The 24819-nt window shown below is 41.2% G+C and overlaps 1 protein-coding gene across 3 annotated transcripts in view; it reads right to left on the bottom strand.

The window, feature by feature from the left end:
* Positions 1-1643: 1643 nt before the first annotated feature.
* The window catches only part of TCEANC2 (transcription elongation factor A N-terminal and central domain containing 2), a 43215-nt gene continuing 20039 nt past the window's right edge, over positions 1644-24819 (bottom strand). For all 3 annotated transcript variants that reach the window (XM_032621616.1, XM_032621606.1, XM_032621625.1), the window contains exons 4-5: positions 10517-10710; positions 1644-2682 (exon numbers count right to left, since the gene is read on the bottom strand). In XM_032621616.1, coding sequence (XP_032477507.1) covers positions 2494-2682; positions 10517-10710 — 383 coding nt within the window. In that variant the 3' untranslated portion in view covers positions 1644-2493. The remainder of the gene's footprint in view (positions 2683-10516; positions 10711-24819) is intronic.

The raw sequence follows: 24819 nt of genomic DNA, 5'->3' as shown, positions 1-24819 counted from the left end.
CCCTTCAGGTCAATGGATACAGCAGTCATTCATTCTTTTTTTTAAATTAATTAATTAATTAATTTTTGGCTGCGTTGGGTCTTCGTTGCTGCGCGCAGTCTTTCTCTAGTTGTGGCGAGCAGGGGCTACTCTTTGTTGCAGTGCGCGGGCTTATTGCAGTGGCTTCTCTTGTTGCAGAGCATGGGCTCTAGGCACGCAGGCTTCAGTAGTTGTGGCACGTGGGCCCAGTTGCTCTGCGGCGTGTGGGATTTTCCTCGGACCAGGGATCGAACCCATGTCCCCTGCATTGGCAGGTGGATTCTTATCCACTGCGCCACCAGGTAAGTCCCGTTCTTTTTAATGACTACTCATTGTCAGTCTTCCCCACACACAAATAATGCTGCACAAAACATCCTTGTATGTATTACTTTAGGAAAACTTTCTGCTGGGTCAATGTACATATATGTTTAAATATTTGTAAATATCGGCAGATTATTTTCCAAGAAGGGTGTGGTAATTCATATTCCCACCATCAGTGTATAAAAGTGACCATTTCCCCACATCTTCACCAGAAGTTGGCATTTTATTTTTTAACATCTTTATTGGAGTATAATTGCTTTACAATGTTGTGTTAGTTTTTGCTGTATAATAAAGTGAATCAGCTATATGTATACAGATATCTCCATATCCCCTCCCTCTTGCATCTCCCTCCCACCCTCCCTATCCCACCCCTCTAGGTGGCCACTAAGCACCGAGCTGATCTCCCTGTGCTATGCAGCTGCTTCCCACTAGCTATCTATTTTACATTTGGTAGTGTGTATACTATGTCAGTGCTACTCTCTCACTTCGTCCCAGCTTACCCTTCCCCCTCCCTGTGTCCTAACTTAAAATGTTTTCCAGTTTTATCGGTGAAAAATGGCATTGTATTATTGCTTTATTTTGCATTTTCTTGAATATTTTTGAGGTTAAGCATCATTTTTCTTTTATTTAATATTTATTTGGTTGCACCAGGTCTTAGTTGCGGCAGGCAGGCTCCTTAGTTGTGGCTCACTGGCTCCTTAGTTGTGGCATGTGAACTCTTAGTTGCAGCATGCATGTGGGACCTAGTTCTCTGACCAGGGCTTAAACCCAGGCCCCCTGCACTGGGAGAGCAGAGTCTTACCCACTGCGCCACCAGAGAAGTCCCTAAGCATCATTTCTTGTTTATTGGTCATTTGGGGTAAAAATCTGTGATGTATGCAACTTACTGTCAAAAGAGTGTCAGAAAAAAGCTGAGTGTGTGTGTGAGCGTGAGAGAGAGGGTGTCCTTCCTTTTTAATCCATCTCTTCTTTTTCTGAATTTTAAATCTCTCCCCCCCTTTTTTTTTTTTTTTGGCTGCGCTGCGAGGTTTGCAGGATCTTAGTTCCCCGACCAGGGATCGAACCCAGGCCCCCAGCAGTGGAAGCACAGAGTCCTAACCACTGGACTGCCAGGGAATTCCCTAAATCTCTCCCTTTCTACTGGCTCCTTCTTTTCAGATTACAAACATGCTCCAGTCTCCCCTAACCTAAAAAACTTTCTTTGGGTCTTGCTATTTCCCTCAGATTCCTGTCCAATCATTCTTTATTTTCACCAACTATACTCTTTCTCAACCCAAAACACTTTTCAGTGAACAAGCCATACCTTTGGTTTTAGGGACAAAAAAGCCCCAGTTTATTATTACTTTTTAAAAAAAGCAAATATCACTTACATAATTGTTCAAGCAAGTCTATATACGGGTATTTCATTTGAAAATACATATGTATATAATTTTTCTCCTACAGTAATTCATTTCAAGAGCAATTTCATTATGTATCTTCTACAGAGCCCTAAACCAAGAGAGCCAACATATTCAAATAAACCCCAAGGTGTGGGGATGCTTCAGGACAGTTCCTCATTAGAAGCCTCAGCATGGGGGCTCTGGAGACCAACGCAGGTTTTCCAGGGAGAGCTGAAACGTTCAGATAAGTGAGTTCTGGAAAGAAGGGGTAGTTGGCGGGCTCTGGCAGGCTCACCCCTGGGGTAGAGCAAAGAGTACAGACAGGGGAGTTCTGAGAGGCACTGGAGCTATCTAAACTCAGGGGGATGGAACTGAGTGAGCAGCTGTGGTAATTGAGTTTCAGTTACCTGCAGGGTGGCAAAATAAAGTAGTAACTTCATCTGCCTGACACGGAGGAAGTTTAGAGGTGTCCCTGGCATATTCACAGCGGAATTCGTCACCCTTTCACTGTGTTGGGTGATGGCAACCGTACTGCGCTTCCTAGCGACAGCAAGCGCACATCCTGTTAGGCAGCACCAGCGCACTCCAGCTAATGAAGCACTTCCTGCAGGTCTGTCTCCCAGGGCTCTCTGTATCCTCTGTCTGAAGGAATGGCACCATGGGAAAATTCAGCACCGCCAGCATCAGCCATCGCCCAAACTCAAAAGAGTCTTTGAATGGCAGAGAAAGGCCCATTTTCCTTTCTGCCCAGCCCAGGGTTGGAACCATCCTCAGGTCATTTTTTGTGGGTCTGTACAAACGTGCCGACTGGCAGCGTGCCGTTCTTCACCTGAGCCCGGATTTCAGCTCGATGCTTTAATGTGAAGACCAGGGCTCTCACTGTCCGCCGGTATGGCCCATTAATGAGGCGGGAGCAGAGATGAAACGTTTCCTGTTCAATATTTTCAACCAGTAGGTGATCCATCTGAAAAAACAGCAAAATTATCAAATTAGGGCCTTGCATTGCATAAGGATTAAAAGCAAGAGAGGCTGGAGCACTTTGCTCAGAGGCCTCCATTAATCAACTGAAATTCAAAGACATCTACTTCCTGTCACAAAAGAAACAGGAAGAGCAAATTAATTCCACCCTGGCAATTAAGGAACAAGGCCATGTGCTTTGTGACAGGGACCTCATTCACAACCCCTGCCGGGTGGTAATATTTGCCATTATAACAGGAAACTGGCTTGAACCAAGCAATGGGTTCTGGGCCCTGGGCCCTGTACTTTACCAACCAGGAAACGAAGACCAAGGATAATAAATCAGTATAACAGTTTATACTTTTTTTGTTGTTTGTTTGTTTTTAAAGTGACTTTTAACCCCTTACAGCATTTTAAAAACAATGGGTCTGGATCCTAATATGTGTGTAAAGCAGTTTATAAATCACTTTTCACATTTACTGCTCACAACTCCTATTATCTCATTTTATAGATGAGGAAACAGGTTCAAAGGTAAAGGAATGTTCCAGATCTTACAACTATTAAGAGGCAGAGTTGGGACTCTAACTCGGAGCCCCCAACTCCAACACCCATGTTTCTTCCCTTTCACCATACTCACTGCCCCCTTAACCTTCTGACAGACCAGCTGAGTCTGGAGAGACCTCTGCAGGGTCAGCTAAGCAGAAAGTGGCCTAGAGGATAGGACCTGTGGCAATTCTGGGGTGGTCTGGCTCAGGCCCAAGCCCTCCTGAAGTCACAGGCCTAATGAAAGCAGGACAGGTCTGAGACTTTTGCCCACATGATCTGGATCCAGGCCAGACTGGGTTGCTGGTCAGAGACCCCCTCACTTCGTTCCTTTCCAGGTGCATCGCTCACTATTCGCCTCCCTGGTCCTGACCCTGGCCCAGCCTGAACAACCTCAGCTGCTTTTACATACCTCTACGCCCCTGCGCAGGTACACGTTTCCTCAGCAAGGCGCAATTTCCCTAGGAAACTCATTCCTATTTATATGTCAAAGCTTAAGTAAAAAACAAAAAGCAAAAAAGCAAATCCTAGCTTAAAGGACTGAAAGTTCCCCTTGGGGCTGCCACAGTGTCCCGAGCTTCCCTTAGTCATTTTCATAACATATTATAATGATCTATTTTTTCGAGTTTGTCTTCCCTGAGAGTGAGTTCCTTGAAAACAGGAAACAAATTTCTCTCACTTGCTTTTTTCCCTTCAACTCTTTCCCTCCCCACCCTACCACACATTCAAATACTTACTCAGCACTACGTGCCTGGGCTGAGGAAAGAGCAGTGAACAAGGTCAACACAGCTCTTGACTCCACAGAGAGCACGGGTTGGCTGGAGACAGATAGAAGCAGGGACTGCAAGTGTACCGAGGGCTGGGAAAGAGGATATGAGCGAGTTCTGGGGCACAGAGCTAAAGCAAAGGGACCCGACCCAGGAGGGCAGCTCCTGGCCTCAGGAGGGAATGGCATTTGACGTGAGACCTGGAGAATGACAAGGATCAGGCCAGGTGAGGTGGGCACTTGCTTAGTGATGAATTCAGTGAGCTATACATATATCTTTTGTGTGCTTTTCCATATATGTACTATACTTATATTTTATTTTATTTTTTTAATTTTTTTTATTTTTTTGCGGTACGCGGGCCTCTCGCTGTTGTGGCCTCTCCCGTTGCGGAGCACAGGCTCCGGACGTGCAGGCTCAGCGGCCATGGCTCACGGGCCCAGCCGCTCCGTGACAGGTGGGATCCTCCTGGACTGGGGCACGAACCCGTGTCCCCTGCATCGGCAGGCAGACTCTCAACCACTGTGCCACCAGGGAAGCCCTATACATATATTTTAAAAAGGAAAAGTTTAAGGAAAAAATGCACCAAAATAAAAAAAGGATCACCAGACATTTGATAAGTGTCCTAACAAAAGAGAGAGACCAGCAGACCAAAATGAATATAATAAAGAAACCTGGAAGAAATGAGGACCACGCAGGAAACAGAACAGGACTGAGAGAGAGAGAGAGAGAAAGAGAAAGGGAGAGAGAGAATGAATATCCAGGTCCAGACATCTGCCTAGGTGTAACAGACAAAAGGTGTTCAGGGAAGTTTGGGGTCCTGATGACTGACTGATTATCTCCAAGGCTGGTGCTGGAGTGAGTGGACGTGGTGCCATGGCTCTCCAGAACCCAGACTCCTTGAGCTTTTCATGGCCTCCTGGGTGGGCACTGAACTAGCCCCCAGCCTGAGGCAGCCCGGGTACCAGACTACTTTACAAGGCTATAAGGGTGGCTGGCCGTCTGCCCAGCATTTGTCCAGCAACATTTGCAAAAGAGGCTCCTCACCCCAATGAGGGTTCCTCGTCCCAGTGTGAGGATGGTTAGTCACTGACTGTTTAGAGATTCACTTAATACGACAGGCAAGAAAAAAAGCTCTGTTTTTAAATTTTTTCTTTTTTTGAGGGGAGTGGTTGTTAGGGGAAGAAGGGTATGTGTACATTTGCAAAAATAAGTCATGGCCATTCCATCAAACTGTAGTATATATAAAAAAGAACCTTGAGAGTGCCTTGAAATTCACAGAACTGGATACTTATTCATACTTCATTCAGCAAATAGTTACTGAGTCGCTACTCTGAGTATGGTCTGATTAGAGATACCCAAGCAGAAAACACCTGACCCCCTACCCTCTAAGAAGTCACAGCCTAGAAAGGAGAGGCATGTACACAGAAAACCAAGGGGCAGCAGGATAGGTGCTATACCAGCAATGTGATGGGAATAAGAAGCAAGTAGCTAGCAATTCTCATGCATGCTTCTTGTTAAATGAAGGCCAATCGGAATGAAGAAATGAAGAAAAACATTTGTAATATTAAAATGTAAATCATAAGGGAAAATGATTCATCATGCATCCTTGTGTATAACATGTTCATTGAACAAAGTGAAGAATGCCTACCTTATAACTGCCTTTGGATAATCCAAACATACCCAAGTTGAGAGTCCTTCCCAATGGGTCCTAATCTGGTAATTTAGGTAAGCCCTTTTGGGTGAAAGGACCAGAGTCTTACTGAGACTTTGAGAAAAAGGGGTTTTACTATGAGATACATGTGTATGAATGGGAACAAGAATGCTGTAAGAAACCTAGGGATTTATTTACGGACCATATCCTTTCTCTGTGTCTCTCATGATTTGCCTGGTCTCTTTTTCAAATGTTTTTCCTCCTCTCCATTTGCCTTACTATCAATTCTAACTGCCTTATTCTCTCCCCCTATTCTACACATCTCTACCCATAGCTTCTGCTTCCTCATAACTCCTCCAATATATCTTCTGTTTCAAAACTCCCACTGTTGCTTCTTGGTATTTCCCAGTTCAGTTTCCCAGAGACAGAGAATCTGATTTGCCTTCCTTATCTATTTGTACCTGTGAGTTGAGTATGTGTTATTCAGTTGTCCAATCCTGGACAAACTGCCAATTGCTGGGTGAAGATATAAAACACATCCACCCAGAGCGGTCTTTTGTCAAGGATTCTGGACTCAGAAGAAACGCTGCCATAATCAATTAGTGATGTCTGCCACATCTGTTAAGCTCTTTAAAAACAAGGGAAGCAGCTCTTCTTCATGTGTATACCTTAAGTGCAGAACTTCCCACACTGTATTGTGACTATTCGTTTGCCTACTTCCCTCAGAGACTGTGAGCCCCTCCAGGGCTGGTACCATTTTGGATGCACTTCTAAGTTCCCCATGCCTAGTAGCATAGGTACTGGCACATATTAAGTGCTCAGTAAATATCTGTGAAATGAATTTCCTCTTTCCCCATGTATACCTCCCTCCTTTTCTGCTCTTTTAGTAACATCCTATACATAGCATATGAAATATGTTTCTATTTTATATGTATTTTCTAGTTAGCAAAGTCCAACCACTCTTACAAAGGCCAGTTCAAGTGCTGTCTTTTTCATGAAAGCTTCCCAGATTTCCCCATCAGATTTCATTGTTCTGTCCTTTGTGTGTTTATACCACTTGCTAGTAACACTATTTCAGACATATTTCATCCTGCCTCGTATTTAGTCAGTCATTTACAGGCTCTTAGTCAGGAGACAGTAAGCTTTCTTAGGATAAGTACTGCAACTCATTCATGTTTGCATTCTCCTCCGGCACTAGTAGTAGTAGAACTAAACATCTGGTGAACTGAATACCCACTAGAAGCAAACTTTGTATGAGTTTTCCAATAGCATGATTGGATTTGTACATATATACCCACACTCCGTTTTGACCACTTGAATACATTTATTAAAGAGCTGGTCAAAGCCAGAGGTACAGTCTGAGGCCATTAAACAAAGAAAAAACTAACAGTCCCATATGGGGATGTACCCCTGACCTGGATCTCATTAGCACCATCTGACAACCAACTGGGCCAACCAGCCAGTGTTTCATAACTCTTAACGATAACAGGCTCACTTTGAGAATCAGATTCATTTTTTTAAAATGACATAATAGGAAAATGATCACAGGCCGTGAGGTAGGAAGGAGAGTGGATAATGAGGAAGGGGAAGTAAGAGAATGACACCACAGGGGACGTTCATATGAGGAAAGATCTAAAAGACAGGGAAGAACAAAGAAGATCTGGAAGGGAGAAAGTAAAGGGGAATGGAGTGTGGGTCTCAACAATGGAGATTTTATTCATCTATTCCTTTATTCCAAGAACAAGGAAACAATCCATGAATCTGGAAAGCAAGATGTGTAGAGTAATAAAGAGATGCACTTTGGGGCTGTGTGTGTATATTCTTTATCTGTGGCTTTCACTACTAAAGGATAAGACCAAACAAATAACATAGAAACATTATTTTCTATAAAAATGTAATGAGTGGATTTGAAAAAACACATGCTAAGATCAAATTGCAAAAGCTTTTTAGTTATTAGGCCAATAACTTATCCAATGGTTTACTACTGCCTGATATAGTACATTTATGGAGATCTGATGTCTGATTTGAACGCACTCAACATTGGTTACTATCAAAGACCAGATACTGGATTAGATGGTTCACCGATTTGCCCTAATATGAAAATGTTTCAGATGATGATGGGTGCTAAGAGTTAACTTTATGTAAAAAGTGTTTGTATTTATATTTTCTGACATACCAAACTGATAAAAAAATACTATAAAATGTTGTTTATGCAGGGAAAACAGATTGATTTTCTTCGGCCAAGGAAGATGGCTAAGATGCACACTTTTAATTTTTAAAATTTACTCTTTGGGAACAAAACCATTCAACTATGCTTAATCTGATATTTTTTCCAATTACACTGGAAAGCACTAACGAATGTATCACTTTTTAAACTTTGCTTTGTAACACTTGAGTGCTTACCACTTGATGTGCCAGCTAAAGGATAATTAATGGATAAACTAAAAGGATAATTATTATTGAGTTTAATATAGCAGGCAAACTGCTCATTAATCCTTACAAGCAAAGCTTCATTATTATCATTTACTTAAAAAGATACCACAGGGAACTGGTATTTACCACCACATCAACTACATATTATATACCCACACTCTATGTTTCTGCAATAATTTTGGTTTATTTTAAAAATAAACTTATTTTACAACATCAAATAGCGAGTCTTGTTGGCTAATCGATACTCCAGAAAATTAGACTTACAACCTTCATATTTTTTTTTCTCTCTTCCAAGGGCTTAATATTCATATTAATATTTCCTTGGGAAAAGTTAAGCAAACACAGTATATTAATTCACTGAACCATCAAATAGACATTAAAAAATATAAGAATAGAAATATATAGAAAAGTATATACAAAATGACACTAGCTGATATTGATCAAGATTAAAAATACAACATAAATGTGAATAATTGTCAATTTTCTGCAACGTTATTTAAATAATCAATAAAAATGTCTTATGGAATAGTTGGTACATAATTGGCTCTTAATAAGTCTGGGATAATCATAACTTGCCCAGTATTCATTGAAAGAGCTACAGGGACTTCCCTGGTGGCACAGTGGTTAAGAATCCGCCTGCCGATGCAGGGGACACAGGTTCGAGCCCTGGTCCAGGAAGATCCCACATGCCACGGAGCATGTGGGATCAACTACTGAGCCGGCGCTCTAAAGCCTGCGAGCCACAACTACTGAGCCCACGTGCCACAACTACTGAAGCCTGCGTGCCTAGAGCCCATGCTCCGCAACAAGAGAAGCCAGCACAATGAGAAGCCTGTGCACCGAAACGAAGAGTAGCCCCTGCTCACTGCAACTAGAGAAAGCCCGCGCACAGCCAAAAATATAAATAAATAAATAAATTTATTAAAAAAAAAAAAAGAAAGAGCTACAATAATTTACCAAACAGGAAATGCACCAAAATGTTAACAAGACTATGTCTGGATGGTAGGTTCAATGGTGATCTTATTTTTCCTTTCCATATTTTTTCATCTTCTATCATAAGTTTGTATTAAAAAACCCCAAACTTTATTTCTTAAAAGTAAATAATATACCACAAGCCGATTTGCCTTTCTTTTGTGGATACATAACAGAGATAGAAAGGTTAAAATATTTTTTCAGAGAATGCAGTGACAGATCGGGTATTTAAATCAGACTTCTGAATTGCTTCTTTTGTTAATAATATTAAGTTATTCTAAGGATACATTATTAGGGATACCCTGAGAAGAGGAAAAAATATGGATGTTATATGTCTGATTTTTCCAGAATATTAACTGACCTATAAGATTTATTTGATGATGATTAATACTATTGCTAATGAGCAAACATTCTTCTTCCAGCATGTGTACCTCAAACCACTAACACCATTCTAACTGGTGGTCATGAAGATGATAGGGACTGTGCAATTGACTATATACATTAGAACTAAAGGCATGAGTGCTGGCCGAAAATGGAGTACAGTCTTTTCAAAAGACAGCTGTGTATTTTGCCATTGATATTCCATAATGGAGTCCATCTCAGAATTTTTGCTTCAGTGGAAAGGGAAAGAATTTTATTTATTTATTTTTATTGAAGTAGAGTTGATTTACAATGCTGTGTTAGTTTCTGGTGTACAGAAAACGGATTCAATTTTATATATTCTTTTTCATATTCTTTTCCATTATGGTTTATTACAGGATATTGAATATCCTGTAATATATATATATATTGAATATCATGTATATATATATATATATATATATATATATATATATATATATATATATACGGTAGACCTTGTTGTTTATTTATTTTGTATATAGTAGTTTTTATCTGCTAATCCCAAACTTCTAATTATCCCTCCCCTAACCCCTTTCCCCTTTGGTAACCATAAGTTTGTTTTCTGTGTCTGTGGGTCTGTTTCTGTTTTGTAAATAAGTTCATTTGTGTCATATTTTGATTCCATATATAAGTGATATCATATGGTATTTGTTAGGGTAAGAATTTTAAATGGGAAGGAACCAACCTTCATTAAGTGACTTCTAACCACCAGGCACTCTCCTATTCTTTTGTATATATGGTTCATTTAATCTTTCCAATAATCTTAGGTAGTAGGAATTATAACCTTCATTTCACGGATAAAAAATCAAGTCTCTGAAATGTTAAGAGATTTGCCTAAGGTGTCACAACCAGCACATACTAGAGCCAGGGTTTTAATTCATGTCTTGCTAATTCCAAAGCCTGTACTCTTTATACAATACTGTCCCCCAGAACATTTACAAATCCAGAATCTTTAAAAAAAAAAAAAAGTTAGAATAAAGCCATAGCACTTAAGACTATGAAAATTCATTATGAAAATATGAAGGTCATTTAACCCAGAGTACCTAGTCATCACATTCCAACCAGGACATTACCTCCAATTCCAAGGCTTCTGAGAGTAATTTCTGGGCGTTTTTCCTAAATGTCTCGGTTTTGGAATCACTTCGGACTTCTATAGAAGGTCTATCCTTGTGTTTTTCAATGAAAGTTCTCCACTCAGTGTAAACTTCTCTGGCAAGACAAGCCACTTCTGAATCTGAGTGTTGACGCATCTTGTTCACAGTGTGACCTGGAACAAGAGAACAGAAACCAAAGAAAAGGTTGTTCTGTATTCTTCTGAAAGGTACAGAACTGGAAGGACTAATGTGTGGCACTTAGCAAGTCATTCACACACCTAAGGATGTAAAGGCTCTTGTGCAAATGAAGACCTGTTTCTCAAAGGCTGAGACAACAAGATAATCACTGGGGGAGAATCATTGGGCTAGCCAATGAAATAAGTCATAAAACAGAAGCACGATCAATAGATACTTAAAATGGAACACCTAAGGTACCAACTCCTTAATCCAAAAATTGCAATAAAAGAAAATGAATTAAGCATTTATCTTGTCTTTTCAGTACATATTATATTTCAGGACAACCAAACAGTCCTAGTTATTGACAGAATATTCTTTTTTTTTTTTTTTTTTTTTTTTTTTTTGCGGTACGCAGGCCTCTCCCTGCTGTGGCCTCTCCCGTTGCGGAACACAGGCTCCGGACGTGCAGGCTCAGCGGCCACGGCTCACGGGCCCAGCCGCTCCGCGGCATGTGGGATCTTCCCGGACCGGGGCATGAACCCGTGTCCCCTCCATCAGCAGGCGGACTCTCAACCACCGCGCCACCAGGGAAGCCCCAGAATATTCTTTATTCAGCTAATAAGTGTGATAAAATTGACAGAATTTAAAAAATTTTTGTGGCCCATGATGAAATAATTCATTCAGGTGACAATCAACAGTGGATGAAATCAGTCAATGAAAAGTTGATGGGGAAACGTACAATGGAAAAATGAGGTGTCATCATCTCCACCGATCAATCTTAGCATCCCTAAGAGTGGCACTATCAGATAGAGGGAGCACTTCACAGCCCTACCTATGAAGTAGTCTTACACCCTCCTCCCAAGGAAAAGATGAACCATAACCCTAGTAACTAGTCATTCAAAGCTAACCTCCAGTTTATAGAAAATATGAGAGACAGAGGAAATAGTTAAATTACAGCGTAAGAAACAAATCCAGAATGTGGGACATTCCACAGGACAACATTCAATCATCAATGGCACTTTTAAAAAAAGGGAGTAAGGTTATGGATTGCTAAAGATTAAAAGAGTCTTTTGAGTCCAAACTATCAAATGTGATGTGTGATCCAAATCCTGACTGGAATAAACCAATTAAAATATATTTTGATATAAACAAGAAATACGAATATACACTGGTTATTAAATTATATCAAAGAATTATTGTTGATTTTGTTGAGCACGATGATGGCATTGTAGCTATGTAAGAAAAGATCCATATTTTTTAGAGATGCATACTGAAGTATGTAGAGCTGTAATGACAAAAGGTCTGAGATTCTGCTTTAAAATACTTCAGTAACAGCACAAAAACACAAAAAAGGGAAAGATAAAGTGAATGCGACCAAACCTTAATAGTTACTGAATGTAGGTGAAAGGCCTATGGGGGTTTGTACTATTCTGTTTATTTTTGTGAGTATTTGAGATTTTCATAATAAAAATGGAAAAAGAGGAAAGGGTCAAAAAATATCATATGCAAAAGTACTTAGATAAAAATAAACACATAGAAAAGCCAAAGAAATCAAGTAAACATTTAGAATTAAAGCTCAAAAAGTATTAGAATATAAGGTAGGTATACTTTTAAAAACAATCGATAGCTTTTTTATGTCAGCAATAAACAGTCAGTATAATAGGGGGAAAATCATGCTTAAACTAGTAAAAACCATAAACCACTTAACAACTCATTAACAAGAGGGGGTTGCATGCCCACGTGCTGTTTGTGTATGTGCCTATCTCCTTAATAGCTCTGGAACCACTCTTAAACTCCATCCCCATCACCACTGACCTTGCCTTAGGGCATGTCGCCTCCAGATGACTCCAGCAGCCTGACTGGCCTCTCAGCCAAAGTCTGGAACCCTTAATGCCACCTTCCACACTGCAGCCAGAGTGGCCTTTATTTAACTTTATTCGTTTCTCTTTCAGGGATATTTTTTAAAACGTTAATCTGACCATTACACTCCACCACTTAAATCTTTCAATCCTATATCCAAATTCTTATCTAGTCACACAAGTACCTTCACTATCTGCCACCTTCCCATCTACCTTCTAGCTTCATTTCCAGCTATTACCCCACTGTCATCGATACTCTAGCTACCTGCAGCTCCTAAGACACTTCAATATTTTTCTCACCTCTTTACTTTTGAACATATACTCCAATGAGCATTTTGTCTGCCTGGAATATTCCTTCTTCTCTCTTCATCTGGTTAACTTACATTGTGCCTTTAAGACTCAGTTCAGGAGTCCCCTTCTCCAGGAAGTCTTCCTTAATATAATAACCCCTAGTCTTGGCTGGTACCTCTCCTCTGTGCTTCCTTAGCACCTCATGCTCCTGTTCATCACAATAACTATTATAATTAGTTGTAATTATCTGATCAGTTATCTCTCTTGCCCACCAAAGAGAGCTCCTTGAGGGCAAGAGCTGTGACACGTTTATCTTTGGATCTCCAGTAGAAAACAGGGGCAGGAGAGGGGGTCGAGAGAGTGGGTGTTTGGTAAATGTTGGGGAATGAGAAACCCAGATGAGGAAATACATATATTTTTACTAAAATATATAACAGAAAATTTGAATGAAAGGGGAAAATATACCATATTATATGATGGAAAGACCAGTACAGAGATGTCAATATAGAAATTGATTTGTAGATTTAATGTAATTACAATAAAAAATCTTAGTAGGCTGCTTTTATTAGAATACATCCAAATAGCTTTAGACTTATTTTAGAAAAACAAATGGGTAATAGCATAAAATACTCTTATGTATTATGAGGTATAACTAGCCTTATATGCTATTGGAACATATTATAAAGCCACTAAAATTATATGGACTGGCACCAAAACAACAGATGGATAGATCTGTGAAATAAAAAGTGAAGCTCAGGGGACTTCCCTGGTGGTGCAGTGATTAAGAATCCACCTGCCAATGCAGGGGACACGGGTTCAAGCCCTGGTCCAGGAAGATCCCACATGCTGCAGAGCAACTAAGCCCGTGCACCACAACTACTGAGCCGATGTGCCACAACTACTGAAGCCTGCACGCCTAGAGCCCGTGCTCTACCAACAAGAGAAGCCACCGCAATGAGAAGCCTGCGCACTGCAACAAAGAGCAGTCCCTGATTGCCACAACTAGAGAAAGCCCGTGCGCAGCAACGAAGACCCAACGCGGCCGTAATTAATTAATTAAGCTCAGGAACAAACCCTATTGTATATAAAAATTAATATATAATAAAAGAGGCATCAATGAACAAAAGGAAATGGAAAAGAATTCAATTTTGGGAAAATGGTCAAAACATTTAGAAAATTTCTCAGATCACACCAACTGCATAGCTCAACACTTGCTTGATTTATTTACTCCTCACATGTTGACTGAAGGCCTACTCTTTGTGCTAGGTATGCTAGGTACTAGTCACACAGGGCTGAACAAGAAACTGTCCCTGCTTTAAAGGTTCTGTGAAGAGCATCCTGGAAGTAACTTTGAAGGGAAGACAAGATTCTTTAACTTCTCTCTCTATCCCATTATCTCCCAGGAATTTTTATCTAGTCTTTCTACTGACCAGGGAAAGAAGTACATCAACACTCATCACAAGGAAGAAGGTGAAGGGGAGGCATGCAGAGCCCTCATTAGAAATATCTCAAGGTGCTTCCTAGTTAGCAATGCTTAGTGAGGTGCTTCTGAAACACATGCCACTTAAAGCTGAAGTCACTACTCAACATTTTCCTTTTCTGGCTGGAGTTCTCCATATCCTTGAGATTATTCATTCAGAAAACAATTTTTTGTGCTGTTGGTCACTGTTGTGGATGGTAAAAACCCAAAGGTAAATGAGACACTGCAGGACCTCAAAGACCTAAATTCAGGGCATTTTAATACTTTTACAGAGCACCTACTTAATGCCTGGTGCTGAGGATACAGACATGAATGAGACACGGTCCCTGGAATTTAACCTACACTCACCCTGCCAAAGTGTGCAAAGAAGATTTATGTATAAAAATATTCATTACAGTACTGTGTACAGCAGCAAAAAGTTAAAAACAACCTACAAGCTCACCATTAAGGGTGCAATTTGTTAAATGAATTATAGTCCCTTCAAACAATGAATACTTGGCAGCCATTAAAGACTGCAATAAGCGGGCTTCCCTGGTGGTGCAGTGGTTGAGAGTCCGCCTGCCGCTGCAGGGTACACGGGTTCGTGCCCCGGTCCGGGAAGATCCCACATGCCACAGAGCGGCTGGGCCCGTGAACCATGGCTGCTGAGCCTGCGCGTCCGGAGCCTCTGCTCCGCAACAGGAGAGGCCACAGCGGTGAGAGGCCCGCATACCGCAAAAAAAAAAAAAAAAAAAAAAAATACAGGAAAAAAAGACTGCAATAGCTCTACGTGTAGTAACATGGAAAGATGATTACTTTACTCAGGTTCTCAGAAGAGCATGCACAGTATAAGCCAATATTTATTTTTAAAATTACATTTGTGTATATATATATATATATATAAACAAACACATATATTTGTTTATACACAGAGAAAAAGAGTCTAAAAGAATTTATAATGAAATTATTAACAAGGGTCTCCTCTGAGCAGTGGGACTGTATGTATCTATGCAGTTCAGCTCACAATCTCATGGGCTGGCTCAATCTGTAAGCAATCCGAACAGCACGATATGCTATACCAGAAGTGCATTCAGGTTTCTTTGGAATAGAGATCCTTCCCTTCATGTGTTCCCCACCTTATCCTTTTCTCTCCCCAAGACAGGCACCGTTGATCCACCTTTATATACAAGAAATGAAGATGCACAAGTCCCACAGAGAGTCCTTCTTCTTGTCAAATCCAATGGACCTTTTCCATCGTGACATTACTTGATACCTCTGTGGCATCTGTCACTGCTGCCTTTTTCCTTCTGAAATATTCTCTTCCATTGCTTTTTGAGATATCACCTGTTACTGATTCTCCTCTTCCTTTTCCATCTCTTCTGCTGGCTGTACATGCCTTGCCCAACCTTTAATTACCTGTGAACCCCAGCTCGGACATTGTCCTTGGCCTCTTCTCTTCTTTCTTCACCTGTTTTCCCTGAGTAATCTTACCCACTCCTGTGGTCCAACTACCATCTGCAAGCAGATGACTCCCAAATACATATCTCTAGCCTAAAGGCTCTCACTGAGCACAATACCCAAATATCCAGTCCCCTACTGGACATCTCTGCCTGCTTATTTTGCAAGCACCTCTAGCTCAACATTTCTAAAATGGAAAATGGAACTCATTATTATCCCCCTCAGTCCCTCCTCCTGTATTTCTTGTCACACATGGCACTAGCATTCACCCATTATTTTAGGCTACTTAACATTTTTTTTAAGATTTTTTTTTTTGATGTGGACCATTTTTAAAGTCTTTATTGACTTTGTTACAATATTGCTTCTGTTTCATGTTTTGGTTTTTTGGCCCCAAGTCATGTGGGATCTTAGCTCCCCCACCAGGGATCAAAGAGGTGGGGGAGCTAATGCACCCCCTGCACTGGAAGATGAAGCCTTAACCACTGGACCACCAGGGAAGTCCCTAGGCTCCTTAACATTTCTTGCATCTTTTCCTTTTCCTCACGTCCCTCTTTATTCTCCCTGCTGCCCTGATTCAGGTCCTCATCACCTCTCCACAGGTCTACTGCAATGACTTACTAATCAATCTTTGTCCCCAGAGTGGCCTTCTCCAATTCATCCTCTATATTAAAGTCAAATTAACCTTTTAAAAACACAATTTAATCACATCATTCCCTTACCAGAAGCCCTTCAATGGTTCTCTCCTCTGTCCTCAAATTAATTTCTAAGTACAGATTCAAGCCCTCGATGACCTGGAACCTCTTTGGCCATACCTCTCACCATATCTCTCTCTTTCCTTCCTCTCCTCAGTCCCAGCCCTCCTACCCCTTTGGCCTCCAGGTGCTAAGTTCTAGCCATAGAAAGCACTTTGCGTGTCCTTGATAGGGTCAGGCTGTCTGGCCTTCTTACATTTCTGTACTTAGCTCACACTGCTCCCTCCGCCTAGAAGGTTTAAATGCCTACTTTTCCCTCTAAACTTGATGTAAACATCTTGGGTGCAGAGCCCCATACCTTACTCCTTACTCCAAGATATATTCCCAGCTCCCAGCATAGTGCCTTACCACAAAACAATCAAGAAATGTTTGCTGAACTGAATCAAACAGTTATATTACAAAGAAAAAAAAGTTTACATTTGGCTTTCAAATTGGCTTTGTACTAACATTTGAATATGGATGCAGTGGATTGGGAAAATCACACAATTGCAAACAAAATAATGGAACTATACTGTAAAGAATTGAATGAAAAGTTTCTAATTCTTACCCATTGCTAAGAACCCCTCCTGCTTACTACTCCAGATTTTATAGGAATTATATCATTTAATTTTTTGAAGTAAATACTATTATATCTCTTTTTACAAAGAAGCTCAGCCAAGCAACTTGCCCAGGGCTTCATGGCTAGTAAGCATGGAAGCCAGGATCTGAGCACAGCAGCCTGACCCCAGAGCCTGCATACTTAATGGCCCAACACCCTGTCCTTCTCTGTTATTAGGGACTGGCACACAGAGAGTGTCCAATAAAGTTCTGTTAAGATAATGTTGTTCACCTTCTTGATATTCCTAAATCAGAAGAGCCAAAGGGCAGAAGTCTTCGACTCTCGGGCCAGGGCAAAGGAATCACTACTCTTGGCCTGCAGGGGGCAGTACACCTCACAGATACTCCCACAGGAGCCCCACCTGGACTGGTCAGGAGGCTCTCCAAGCACCAGGGAAACCACCCCAAGAAGGGCAGGGGCTATGAGGAGACCTGGGGGATGCAAGCTTTGCAAGCAAGAGGGTGAAAGAAGGAAGAGTAACAGCAGGGAAGGTACTGAGTCTGGGGCAGGAAAAGAGGAGAGAGGAGGCCTAGGGAACCCTCTTCTATAAAAAACAAGACAGAATGACAAACTTTAAATGAAAAAGGGAATTTCACGATAACAATAATGACAGTTAGCCACTGCACTGAATGCTTTACATTTAAGTCAATGAATTCTCAGAACAACCCTATGAGGTGCTATAATGATTCCCCGTTTAACAGGTAAAGAACTAAGGAACTAAGAGGTTAAGAAACTTGTGCAGGACGTGGCAAGTAAGAAGCAGGGACAAGTTTCAAATGCAGGCAGTTTGGCTGCAGAGCTCAAGTATTAACCCTATACTGTTGCCTCCAGTGATCATACAGTCCTACCTCCTCCTGATCCAGATGGAAAAAATGAGGCTCCATGACCTTTCCCCAAGGTCACAAGTTGGTCAGTAGCCACATCGAGGAAGTTAATGATCTGCAAAAAGTCATTATTTGCTCCATGAAGTTTATGTTAAAGCAAGCAGTGCCACTGGCTGGTCTTATGATCTAGGTCAAGTCCCTTGGGTTTAAGAGTTCGGGGCTTCTGCATCCCAGCACATTAAGACAAATTCCCTGCAGGAAGCGGTCTTTTGCTCATTTAACAAACATTATCAAATACTTAGTAAGTACCAGGCCCTGTGCTAGACTTTGGGATAGAATGTTGAACAAGACACAGCCCTTTACTCAAGGAGTTCCAGGTAGGTCTAAGCACAGGAGAAGACACCTAAACAAAAACAGTGCACCAAAGTGTTACAGGTCCTAAGATAGTATTGAAGGGGGAAACCAAGGGCCAAAAGGACAGAGGAGTCAATTTGGCTGGCAAACGGGCCAGGGAATACCATGAAAGAGGCAATTCTCGTCCAGAGTCTTGACAAGCAGTAGAGTGAATAAGAGCATAGAACCTGAAAGAGCACAGAGTAATTGAAGGGCTGTGGTGGGCAAAATAATAGTCCCCAAAGACATCCATGCCCTAATCCTCAGAACCTCTGAATATGTTACCTTACATGGAAAAAGGGACTTTGCAGATGTGATTCAGGTTAAGGACCCCGAGATGGAGAGATGAGCCTGGATTACCTAGGCAAGCCCAATCTAATCACATGAGTCCTTAAAGGCAGAAGAGACAGAAGAGTGGGTCAGAGAGATGAGGTGTGAAAAGAATTCAACCCACCATTGCCAGCTCTGGAGATGGAGGAAGAGAATCACAAGCCACAGAATGCAGGTGGCTTCTAGAAACTGGAAAAGGCAAGGAAACAGATTCTCCCCTAGAGTCTCCAGAAAGGAATGTAGCCCTGCCAACACCCTGATTTTAGCTCACTGAGACCTGTACTGAACTTCTAACCTATAGAAATGTAAGATAATAAATCTGTGCTTTTTAAACCACTAATTTTCTGGCGATTTGTTATGGCACTATTCACAGATAATGAACACAGGAGCTTATCAGCAGTTCAGGATTGCTGAATCTATGGGACAACTTAAGAACAGAAGGCCATTTGAAAGTTCCTTGCCACTAACTTATCCCATGAACTTGGGCAAGTCAAATCACAAACCCATTCATTCACTCACTCACTAACTCGTTTATTCATTCAACAAACACTTTTTGCTTCACCAAGACGATTATGTTTCATCTGGGTCTTAAAGGACAAGTAAGAGCTTGCCGTGGACAAAGGTGCATCTTTGGGTTTCAGGAGGTGGCATGACATGGCATAAGTCCACCTTAGCTTTGTCGCTTATTATTTGGTTTCCCGACCTGGGGCAAGTTACTTTAAACTCTCTAAGCCTCAGTGTTCTCATTTGTAAAATGAGGAAATCAGTGTTCTCATTTGTAAAATGAAGAAATAATAATATTTACCTTATAGAATTGTTATATGGATCAAATGAAGTCGTAGATGCGAAAGCACTTTGTAAGTACAAGGTTTTTTGTTGTGAATCAATTATAAATGAAAATCAGATCAATATGATGGACTTAAAACTTCTCCCAGAATATTTATACCTACAGTATTGCAGAAGTGGGGCATGCCTGCCTACCAGGTTGAGTGCAAGGTCTAACTCCACTGCCTCATCAGCCATTTACTTAATATCCCCGCCCACTGGTTTCCTTTATAATAAAGGTATTCAGACACAGAGGCCCCATTAGGTGCTAGATCCAAAGGCTTTTGCCCAGCTGGCCCTCAACTTCCCAGACCACTTGAGAACAGTGAGGTTACTCACTTCCCCTGCCTCTCAAAACACTCTCCTTGGGCTTCCCTGGTGGTACAGTGGTTGAGAGCCAGCCTGCCGATACAGGGGACATGGGTTCGTGCCCTGGTCTGGGAAGATCCCACATGCCACAGAGCGGCTGGGCCCGTGAGCCATGGCCGCTGAGCTTGCGCGTCCAGAGCCTGTGCTCCGCAACGGGAGAGGCCACGGCAATGAGAGGCCCGCGTACCGCAAAAAAACAAAACAAAACAAAACAAAAAACCACTCTCCTCCTTAGCCCGCGTGTCACTGCACAGCCCTGGTTCTCTTCCTCTCTCTAATTATACTCTTGCCTCTTCACCGGCTCCTCTTCCTCTTCCCATTTCCCTGCCACGGATATTCTCCCCAGCTCAATCCTTCAGCCCTTTAATCTTTTCTTTTACTCAGAGAATTCATCCACTTAAGTGATTTTAAGCAAATGCTTCCAGGCGAATGTCTTCCAAATACATATTTTTAGTCTAGTCTCTCATCTGAGCTTCAGTCCTACATCTCCAACTGCCTGCTGGACATTTGCACCTAAAGAGTTTATGTCAGAGCAAACACTGACTAAAATGAAAATACTAGGAGAAAACTCCCATTTGAAGTACACAAGAAAAGGCACTAAATTCTGATTTAAAAGAGGTGAGCTTGAGCAGATGGCAGAACCCATAGAGATGGTCCAGTAAAATTAAGGCACATATGGCTGGGATTCAGGGCACAATGGCAGTCTGCTAACCAAGAAAGAACACTGCCCCAAGAGACCTGGATTCTCATTACATCTCTGGTGCTAACTCACTACATGGCCCTGGATAAGTCACTTCATCTCTCTGAGTCTGAATTTCCTTGTTTATAAACTGAGGTAGCTAAATGGATTTAAACGTTTATGACATTGACACTTATAAAGTTCAGAAACAGAAAACAAAAACTATAAGATCTCAACAGTAAATGGACAAAGAACACAAACAATTCACAAAAAAAGGACAAAGTGCCAATAAACAAATAGAAAACAATCCATTCTATACAGCAAATGAAAACAAGATGCTATTTTTACCCAGTAAATTAGTAAGATTTTAAGAAAACTGTAGCAATGTAAATTGGAACAGTATTTCTAAGAATCTAAGATTCAGAAATGGATCAGGACAGGAGACGCATACCCAGGAGTTTTCTGAATTAAGGCCTCAGTTAATCTGGAGAAGTGGATGGCCTCTCTGGCTAAGTGCTCTAAAGCAGCAGCCAAAGACTGAGGTCTGAGCTTTCTGGAAAAGTACCTCCTGTGAGAGGACGGGAGACAAAGATGGACGAAACAGAGAAAGGCGAGAAACAGGAATAAAGAAAGCTAGAAAGCGCCATGGAGAAAATCTTGTTTGACCCTGTCATGTTCATTAATTTGATGAACATATCCTGAGCATCTGTTATATGCCACACTATGCTTGAAATGCATTGGTGAATAAAATATATTGCATGGCCTTGCTGGCATAGAGTTACTGTACAGTAAACAAAAAAATAACTCAGTAAATAATTAAATAAGTAATTAAAACTCAGATAAGGGCTTGAAGGAAATAAACATTTAAAAAATAGATAAAGAACTGGCAACAAGTTCAGTATCATTCATATTGACAGAAAAGAGAGTAATCAATGGTCTCAAGTTCACAGTTCTGGGAAAATGAGAACTGAGGTAAGACTACTGGATTTGGATAGAATGAAATCTCTTGTGTCCTTAGAGAGAAGAATAGTGTTTGTGGGAGAAGCCAGCATGGAAATAATTTAATGAAGGAGGGGAAGGGGCAGAAATGGGAGTTGTGATTATTAATCATATTTAAAGGAATTTGGCTATAAAAGGAAGAAGTGAAACAAGGTATCTGGAAAAGATGGCAGACAATTAAAGGAGAAGATTTAAGTGTATCCGAAGGTAGAAAGAAAGAGCCAGTAAAGGGGGTATGGGTGACAACAAAATGAGAGGCATCATGGCATCCTCATCTCCACAGTCAATCCTTACCAAGTCTGGTCCATTCTCCCTGATAAGGTCTCCCTACGAACCTGTCACTCAACAGGTTAGGTTCCTTCGTATTTTAAAAATTATAACTTTCTTCAATTCCACATTCCTTTCTGATATTGCCACCTCTCTCTTTCCTTTCAATACCAAACTTCTTGAAAGAGTTGTCTGTTTTCACAGCTCATTTCCTTACCTCCTCCTCATTCCTCAAGCTTCTGCCCTTAACCTTGCCTTTGAAACTGTCCTTACCAAAATCATTAATGACCTTACTTTGTAAAATCCAACGTGCAATTTTTAGAATTCGCTTCTTTGGCCCTTTGACAACGATGGACACTGCTGACGAATCCCCTCTCAGAAGCCCTCCTTCCCATTCCATGACAGCGTTCTCTCCCATTTCCCTGCTCACACCTTCTCCATTTCCTGTGAGCCTCATATATTGATGTGCTTCAGGATTTGGGACTTGGCTCTTTGTTTTTCCTACATACTCTCCCCAGGCAACTGCCTCAGTTTCTAACTATATGCTGATGATGACTCTCAAGTATATATTTACTGTCCCTCCTTAGCTTTAGCCTTGTACATCCAACATTCTGTTGGACATTTCCTCTTGGATGTCCCACAATAGTGGGACACTAAAGAAACTGCCCAGAATTTTTTGAGAGACAAGGAGACATATGAGCTAAGGGGCATGGAAAATAAAAGATCTAACAAATTTCTAATTGTAGAATGCCAGAACAAATAAATAGAGAGAATAAAGGAGACGTGCTTTTGAAGAGATAATGGTTGTAAAACTTCTACAAATGAACATAAATCTGCAGGTCCAGGAGGTAGAATATATCTAGGTTAAATTAAAAGAAATACATGCTGTGATAGCCTGTCTACAAGATAGCCCCCAATGATCCTCACCTCTTTGTATTCATAACCCCTGTGTAGTTGTCTCCCAACTGTACCCAGGTTGGTCTGTGTGATCAACAGAATATAATAGAAGTGATGGTATGTCACTTCCAAGATTAGATGATAAAAGACACTATGGTTTCCATCTCCGTTATTCTCTCTCGGATCACTTATTTTGGGGAAAGTCAGCCACCATGTCATGAGCAGCCCTATGGGGAGGCCCAGGTGATGAGAAACCGAGGCCTTCTACCAGCAATCCCATAAGTGAGGAGTTAGGAGCAGATCTTCAAGCCCTGGTCAAGCTTTCAGATGACTACAGTCCCAGCCAACAGTTTGACTATAACCTCTTAAGAGATCACGAGCCAGAAGCACCTAGATAAGCAGCTCCTTGATTCCTGACCCTCAGAAAACCTGTGTGAGATAACAGACACTTAAGCTACTAAATTTGGGCATAATTTTTACACAGGGACAGGTAACTAATATGCATGCTAAGACCAAACAGTTTTGAATGGCTTACAAAGAGTCTTCTCCATCTGGTCCAGACTCTGTCTCCAGCTTATTACATTTCAAGTACACAAAACTTCTTTTAGTTTTTGCAGTGTACCATGTTCGCTCCCACCTCCAGCCCTCTGTACAGCTCACGTGATATACCCAGGCCTGACACATTCTTTAACATCTTTTCTACTCCCAACACATATACTCCTTGGGCTAACTCCTCCTCATCATCAGAGCACTCATTGCATTGTATGATAAAGTCTTGTTAAATTGCCTGTCCTTCCATTAGACTGCAGGCTCCAAAAAGGTGGGACAGTATCTGTCTCCTTCATCATTATGCCAGCATAGTTCCTAGCACAAAGAAGGTACTCAGTAAATATTTGTCCCTTACAGCCCACAGGATAGGGACAGGCAGGAGGCTAAAGGTGGAAGAATGTAAACATTCTCAGGCAATGATCCAAATGAATCTTCAGGCTAGCAACTGACCAAGGAACCCGTATATTCCACACAACCTCAGGTTATGGAAAGGCCTGGGATAGGGTCAAGACTCAAAAGTTGGATGGTTTCCAGCTCCTCTTAAGTTATACCCCCTTGTTGTGGTTTCATTAGGATTCTTGAATTGGAATCTCTGAACATCAGACACACCCTTTCTTGAAAGCATATTCACAATGGTACTCAAAGGACAAATAGAAATGATTTTTTTAAAATTGTCATCTGTTCTGTATTTGTAGGACAATTCCAGACTATTATGCTGATATTTAAGATCTGATTGTAAGTGGTATTTGTGGTGTGCCTAAAATGAACATATACATACACATATGTACATGTATACATGTCATAAAATATTAACCACTAGTACCCTCTACTGGTGGAAATACCTTATCTGCTCATATGAATGGTCTTATTGCCCTCTAGTGACCACAACCCATAAAGAGAAAATCTAGCAGCAGATGGGAGACTCTCCTTGGCTATAATGATAGGGTTTTATGTTCTTTAAGCATCTAATTTTCTCAGATTCTGGTTTATATTACAGGGGTGCAACTCTCAAGACTCTTGGGGGAACCTCTGGGGAATTTCACACAGCTCTTGCCAGCTGTTAGCGCCAGTCTGAAGCTGCTTTCTTTCCTGCTTCTCATGAACAAGAGGTCAAGGGGAGGCAGAGAAGGCAATGGCTGCACTGGTGAGGGCAAGAACAGCAGCTGTGAACGACTACCCTGGACTCCCCGGGGACTTGGGAGCAGCTTGAGGAACACATGTTGGCCCTCCCTCGCATATTATTCACAGTTGTGTACTGTACTAAAATGGTAATTCAACGCAGTTCCTGACTTACCTCTTAAAATATCTCCAATGCTGTAATAAATGATGTAGCAACAAATGTTGCTATTATTTTGTTTTTACAAACCATGCTTTGGAAGTTATTTCTACTCAAGATGGAAAAGCCAAGATTTAAGTGAAATGTCGCCTCTTCTATGGAGCCTTTTCTGAATTCCCCAGATGTAAGACTACTCTGTCCTCTGTGCCAGCATATACCTTGTACAGATCAGAATGGTACCATGGACAGTATTTATAGGCTTTTATTTTTAACCTATACT

Source organism: Phocoena sinus, chromosome 1, assembly GCF_008692025.1.
Source record: "Phocoena sinus isolate mPhoSin1 chromosome 1, mPhoSin1.pri, whole genome shotgun sequence".
In the NCBI taxonomy this organism is placed as follows: domain Eukaryota; kingdom Metazoa; phylum Chordata; class Mammalia; order Artiodactyla; family Phocoenidae; genus Phocoena; species Phocoena sinus.
The sequence above is the reverse complement of the archived record's forward strand: the minus strand, read 5'-3'. Positions and strand labels throughout refer to the sequence as shown.